The sequence below is a fragment of the Meleagris gallopavo genome, chromosome 8 (assembly GCF_905368555.1).
Source record: "Meleagris gallopavo chromosome 8, MGAL_WU_HG_1.1, whole genome shotgun sequence".
In the NCBI taxonomy this organism is placed as follows: domain Eukaryota; kingdom Metazoa; phylum Chordata; class Aves; order Galliformes; family Phasianidae; genus Meleagris; species Meleagris gallopavo.
Window position 1 is genome coordinate 7,266,835 of NC_139411.1, and position 7,508 is coordinate 7,274,342.

At 39.2% G+C, this 7,508-nt stretch overlaps 1 protein-coding gene across 10 annotated transcripts in view; it reads right to left on the minus strand.

The window, feature by feature from the left end:
• Positions 1–1,826, minus strand: part of FAM13C (family with sequence similarity 13 member C) — a 43,697-nt gene extending 41,871 nt beyond the window's left edge. For 8 of the 10 annotated variants that reach the window (XM_085229979.1, XM_085229976.1, XM_085229980.1 and 5 more), the window contains exon 1: positions 1,378–1,551. In XM_085229979.1, the coding sequence (XP_085086105.1) occupies positions 1,378–1,439 (62 nt within the window). In that variant the 5' untranslated portion in view covers positions 1,440–1,551. The other 2 variants (XM_085229982.1, XM_085229981.1) reach the window with 2 other exon arrangements.
• Positions 1,827–7,508: the final 5,682 nt, after the last annotated feature.

Genomic DNA, 7,508 nt, shown 5'->3' on the forward strand with positions numbered 1-7,508 from the left:
ACTCAGCCTTTCTGCCCTCGTCTTAATGATCACACAAAGCTCCAATGAGCAAAACCATCACATTCATGTCCCAGAAAACCTCAAGGGTGAGGCAGGCAGCACCAGGCCATGCCAGGGGAATCTCTCTGGGAAACACAGATGGATGTCAGGGGACAGTGCGAAGGAAAGGAGACAAAAAGAAAAAGAAAAAAATATATACTACCTGAAATTTGGATATTCTTTTATGAATTTTACATATCACAGTTCATCACTTAAATGATAGGGACATGTGGAAACAATTCAAAATGATTTGATGATTTATTATCTCCTATTGAGTCTTCCCATATTTACCACAATCCCACAGAAAGAGCAAGTAATGTAAAATATCAAATAAAGCAAGACAAAGAATGTAGGAGATAAAAATTATTTAGACCTCCTCAGTAAATGTTTCTTACCCTTTCCTTTAGTGATTTTGACAATACTGAGTGATAGCTCAAACTAAATTACAGCTTGGCCTGCTTTTAGAATGCATCCCTGTGACACTTAAGCAAACAAATCACAGTCCAGCTAGGGTTTTTTAAATTATGGGCATTTTAGCAGTGTAAAACTCATCTAATATACAAACTGATCTACAAATCACTTCCTTCCTAAGGTACTGCTTGGTACATTACTGATAAAGAGTCTTCCTTAAAAGCTTTTGAAACAATCAAAAGCATGCAAAATAACACAGAGAATATCTAAATTGAAGTGTTTTAAACTGGAATTAAAACAAGATCATTTCATTTGTAATCCTCCCTAGAGACTTTGCCTTTGTAACTTTCTATTGTCCTCACCTTCTGTTGTCTCTTTATAACAACAACAAAATCAATACATATATTCTTATGATCACAATAAAGATGAAAACCTTTTCAATGATTTTATGGGAATAATTACAAAGGAATGATGTGTTTGGTGCCCGGTCTGTCTAAATGATGCTTTTGTGTTTGTTGTCTTTTTTTTTTTTTATATTTTTTTTTAAAGAATTGTTATTCCTACTAACACATGCAGGAAATACAGAGCATGCGTTCTGACACGCTTGTGTTTGTCGAGATCATCAGCACCAGAAATGAGCAATACATTCACAAGATTTATCCTACTCTGAAATCATGCATTTAAACATTTGTGATGTACATCAAATTTATATCCTCCCAGAAAAGTACTCTCTTTCTAAATGTATTTACAAAATGTAAAGGCAGCTCTTTTATGCAATTCTTTTCAGAGTCTCAATAATATACTTAGATTAAGAAAAACCTGAATAAAATATATGACAGAAAGCTGGGGACCTCTCACACAGTACTTACAATTATTTTCTACCACCCTTATTTAAAAATAAGGCACATCTTTAAAGTGTTGACTTACTTTGCTAAAGCTGTGCTGTTGAAGGATTTATCCTGAATGCTGAAACAGAAACAAGAAAACATCAGACAAGTCAGCAAGGCAGGCAGGCTCCCTGTTTCCTTCTCAATTGTAGGAACACATGCACAAACATGGCATTGCAAGGCAAGTCTGTATGTGTGTTAGCTCTACATGCGCGACCTACCTTCGGCTGCTCTGCACATGCTCATAATCAAGGAACCACAGGGATTAGCCCTACAACACTTACAAAGCCCATCCAGCAGTGCTTTGAATAAATATGAGGATGCAGGTAGCCTGTGAGGCTCAGAAAAGGATCATATTCTGTTACAACAGTAACACTGCTGCTAATAAAAGCCATAGGTTTACAAAAAAGTATTTGGCATTCTGTTCTTTAAACGATTGCACTTGGCTAATCAAACACAGTGTTATTTTTATTTACTCAAATAGGATTGTTAAAATATCTGGAGGTTTTTTTCTTCTCATTTGGAAGTCTTTTATACACTCAGCTCATAGTCAGACCCCAGGGGAAGCAATGAAAAAACAATCTGGGAGAAAGGGCAGTTCAAGTAGCAAAAGGTTATTAAGCAAACAGCAAGGAATAGATGAAACCATTTCTAAGAAAGGAATAGGCTGCTGCCCTCCTGCAGCAAAATTTTTCAGACTTGATGTAATATGTTCAGGAAGGGTCAGCTCAGGATACAGCAAATGGCTGGTTTTGAGGCAGCGGTGGAATTCCCCCATAAACAACACCTCTCAAATCCAGTTGGAACGGTTGGAACATTCTGAAATCTTAGCAGCAGAAAACAAACAAAATCCATTCTCACTGAGACATATTAGAGCTGGGAGGAGGAGGAGAAGGTAATGCAGACAACAGCATCTCATGAGCACTCCTATTTGTGACAATGGCAGCACACAGCCCCCAGCAGCATGTGGAGCAGGGACACAGAGAGGGGCAGCATCCCCTCCCCACAGCAGCTCACATCACAGCAGCAGCAGCAGCCAAGACCACAGAAGTGACAATTTCCCTTCTCCCCCAAACAGTGTTGGCAGTGTGCCTTATCTTCATCTCTTCCCAGCCTCTTTACCTGCTTGCACACTGTGTTTGCTCTTTTCTATATTTGTATATATAGCAATTTATTTCATGGCACAAATTATCTGGGGATCAGTCTGTACGGACGTCTGCCATACAAAGAAACAGACTCTGCGAGAGGAGGCGAATAGAAAAAATGAAGGAGGAATCACAGCTTTTAATCACAAACATCACATTAACAAGCATCACAGATCGATTAGGGTAGATCTTAAAGAGACACTACATATTTATTCCCATTCCCCTTCCTACACACACACAAGAAGGAAAGGGAAAACAGAATGATCTTGTGAACATAACTTCTCCGTTTCTTAGTGTTAAGATCAAATTCTCTGCTAATTCAGCCCCTGTGCAAATATACTGCAGTACCTTGTTACTACCAGTAACAGAATGTGACTGAAGACCAGCCTGTGAAACAGAGATGCTTCAAACTGAAACCGAGTTTAAAATATCATCTCTTACATTGTTTGCACAAACTTTGGTGCTATACAGCTCTTACTAAATCTCTTCTAGGCAAGCTCTTTACATTTATGTCAGGTTCCTCACGAACTTCCATTTATTTTAGAGATGATGCTCTACCACTGTTACGGGATAGTTTTTCCTCCAAGGATGTGACATCATTCGGAAAAAGAACAACAAAACAAAGCCAAGCCAAAATAACAGTTTCACATAAAACAGAATAACATAAATAAATATATGAAAATAGAGGCCAGATAAAACTAGGGTCCTGTTTCAGAGCTAATCTTCCCATCAGAGAGATGAAGCCAATCTTCCGCTGGGGGAACCCAAGGGAGAGAGCTAGAGCAGACTCACAACATCTCTACATCCTTTCTTTTACTCCCAGAAGGAAGAAATTTCTCTTAAAAGGGAAAAGCATCTTTCACAGATGATGTTGGCTATGGCCTATGGCTACTCCCAGTCCTTTCACATGTTTCCCATGTGCTCTGGGTGAGACTATACACTGTATAATGAGCCAGCACCAAACGCGCTTAAACTTGTGTCTTTTCCCTCTGTGCTACAAGTGCAAATATATAGAGGGAAAGCACAATATGGCTGTTACCTCCTTGTTTTCAGCAGTCAAGTTAAAGTCAGTGAGGCCTGAAATGCTATAAAATGCTATTCTTCAACATACTGGAAGTTACCGTGCCAGATGTATTTCATCAGAACTTTCAGATGATGTTTCAGTTTTCTCATCATCCTGAAATCCTGAGAAAAATAATTATGCACCTGGATGTAAAGTAAGCTATACTTCAGTAAGGTATGCATTGAAGTATTTCTTTTTATCCTTAAAATAAAGGCTTTCATATCAGTTTCTCCTCTTTTTTTTTTTTTTTTTTATGTTGAGCAGTTTAAAGATTCATATTTTTCCTAGTCTGTATTTTTGGAAAAACAATTTCTTGTTTAAAAGTACATGGTTTTGTTTTCACCATCTCATACACCAGATCTCAGCTGATATTAAGAATGCTAGAAAACTCCAAACTAAAAAGTCTCCACGTATTTTGGAGATATCAGGATTCCAAAATATATTGCCATTCATTTCTTAAAAGTTGAATAATATATGGTCTTTTTATGGATGACAAGTAGATCGGTATAAAAATTCCATTCTTCCTGTTTTGTTTTGTTTTGTTTTTTCACCAGCAATTACTGCTAGCTCAGGAAGAAGACTGAGGTGGGAATCACTTGGTATCCAGCTCAGTTTTGCATGTAATAAAGGCATGCTCAGTACAAATGATACATTCCTAAGTTCAGAATAGATTAGTGGCATTATAAGCATGTATCAGCCAATGAATTCTATACAAAGATGGTATGGTCTAGTTGCAGAAGACTATGACAGAAGAGAGAGGTAGTGAGACAGAATGTGATCATATAGGCAGAGGTCACACTGTAATTTACTTGAAAAAGCAGTTATGGCTTCAGGTGAACAGAGTGGAGAACAATCAAGACCAAAAGGCCAGACAAGAAGGAGATATGGTGAAACTTGTTAATCTGCAGTTGCCTAAATGCTCACTACCTGCAGACATTGTGGCAGCTTGATTTCACCTGTGCAGCAGAATCTTAGCCACAATTTCTAGACTTCGCTCATTTGAGTAAATGACCGTTCTCCTAAGATTTCTGACACAAGTAAATGATGAGGCCTTTCAACCTTAAGCACTGAATCATTAAGAATTTGTGCCGGGAACTAGCCTGAATGTTTAGAGGGGAAATTACTGGTTTACAAAGAATTTTAACTTCTCTAACATTCAGGGAAGTTAGTACTTTAGTATTTAACATATGCCGTCTGCTAATTACGAATTCAGTGCAATCCTATAATGTAAGTATAGCACTTATTGTGAGACTTTTTTCTTGGTTATTACTTTATTTGCTATTCCACAGTGTACAGAGTGCTTGTGCTGAAATGACTGCACCAGAGATAATTGTGCTTCACACTATGGTTATGCCATATGAGGGAGCTGCACTAGATGATGCAGTGGAGGGACACGAGAGATGCAGTGTGACATGCTGCGCATGGCAAGGAGGCCGCATTGGCTCCCTCCTGTCTGAGAAGACATTACTCATGTTCCATTTCCCAAATAAAGGGAAAGTTGGAATGAGCTCTCCCCTACTGCCTCTCTGGATTAAGTCATCTCTGCCAGAACCAGCTGAGCTCAGAGACTCATAAAAATATTGAGCAAATTTTTTTGCCTTCGAGTACGTGTGTTCCTGCCAAATAGCAATGCCCTGAAGTGCTCCTGCAGTCCATTAGCTCTCTCTCAAATTGTAGCTGAATGCAGATGCACTCAATCCTACCTGTGCACATATATAGCATATTCCCTTATAGACGAAATACATTCAAACCCACCAAGAGCAGATTAAATACATTTATGTGTCAGGTTGCACTGCTGCTTCTGAAGTCAACTGAACACTTTTATTTAGGCAGAAAACAAATGGGTGGACTCTGCAGTCACTCTTCTTCACCTTCATCTAGTCTGTTCTCTTCTAACGCACCAGATTTTTACGGGCTAAGAGCAAGGATCATTCTGAGGCACAGTGTTAGCACTGTGGACCATTTCAGTGTGTTGTACTCTCTTCAAAAGGGTTCTGCAGGATAATTCTGCTATTCTCTGATCAGGAAGGCATAAACAGAGGAACTGTTAACTGAGAGAGAAGTCACATTCTCCTTTTTTGTAATGAGAAATACCAAATGCTTCACCCAAGCAGCTCAAAATATTCAACTGTTCTATGACTTGTTTGCCTGACACACAGTCTGCCTTTTTATGGGTAACACTCTCAGAGATATCAAAAACTGCTTAAGACAAATTAAGCTAAAATACTGCAGTTACATGCAGGAGCCAGTTTGTGAACACTCAATCCAGTTTTCTGTGTCTTTGATTTTCTCAGTGACCTAATTAGCACATCATCTGAGTTAATGGACCTGGGGGAAAAGGAGGCATTCAGCTGATCCTGCTGTATATCTTAAAATGCACAGACATGCTCATGCAGGAAGAGACTCCAGCTGAGCATAGGTGCAGGCACAGCTGTTGTAATCCATTCCAGGGCAATTCTATAAGGTATGTTGTACTGGATAAAATTTTAGGTAATTGCACAGACATTCAGGGTCGTATTTGCTGAAGACATATTAGTGAGCAATTAAGCTGCACAGTACTTCCTTACTCAAGCCTCCTCAGCAGTGTGTCCATAAATTCCTTTCATACTCCCACAGTACGTCCAGGTTTGTACTGAGGGAGGTATGCCTACTCTTGTCCAAAAGGCACAGCCACACACCAATCAAAACCTCTGGCTTCAAAAGGAAAAATATAATGGAAATGCACAATGTTGTGCAGACTGGAAATTCTGACTTGTGAGCCACTTAGTCCCATTAGGTTCCACTGCTCAGGTTGCATACACCTGCTGTGCTACTGGTGTCCTGGCCAGTTAGCAAAAGCAAATATCACACAGGTCTGTAGACTAGATTAATTGTGCTATGTTATTTTATTTTGGAAACACAGAACTGCACCTTAAATCTCGTTATTAAAGAACAAGTGGCTTTGTGAATTCCATTCTGCTCTGCAAGCAATCTCTGTAGAGAAGAATCCCAAGAATCATTACCCAGCTCGCACTAAGCTGCCTGATAAACTCAGCTGTACCATTCAAATTGATGCTAGTGACTGAGACATTGAAGACACTAAAACTTGCTTGACTGCAGTCATCCGCTGCAGGTAATTTGGTACTGCCTTAGAAGATAGAAAGATTTCCAGCAAGATCACACAAAAAAATTCAGGCTAGTCTCAAAAAAGAACTAATCCAGAATGAGTTTTCTTCTGAGCATTGCAAGAGTGGAGAAAAATTCACACACATCTAGTTCTGATGAGGCGTCCAGAATGCTTCAACAGATCACTTAACCTAAAAAATAAACATTTTTATTTAAGAAGTTTGATCTTTAGCACCACTGACAAGAAAACAGCAGGGTTGCACGAATGATCTTTTGAAGGAACTTCTCTTCCTGATGTGTGCCAAGCTCACCATGTTCCTTTTGCTTTGTGTTAGTAGGAAGAAAAGAGAGGCAAGTACGGGCAATGATGCTGTACAAGATAATACTTCCCTGGAGCAGTGCATGTGGGAAGAATGCATTTAGATAACAGCAGCAAATGTGTTCCTGCTGTTTTGTTTTGGTGTCTATGTTTTTTTTTTTTAAACATTGCTCCCTCTTTGCTGTTCTAGCTATCTAACAGTGCAGGAGAACTGTAGGGTCACGCTTCCTTCTCTACACTCCAGACTGATTATGTTAGAGACCTAAACAGGATGGAAAACATTAACGGTATTAATTAGTGTTACATACAGTAAAGTTATTAAGAGGAGCACCTCATGAACATCAGTAACAAGGAAAGGCAGGACTAGGGATGTTCCATAGTTTGCGTTATATGGAGCCACACAATCAGTTTGGCTCAAGTTAAGCCAGGCATGAAAAAGATACACAGTGTTTGCATGAAGATGCCCTCATAACTCTTGGCTTTTTCTTCAAGGGATGACCATTACCATCTAGAAGAAGGCTGACTCTACTGGGCAATCT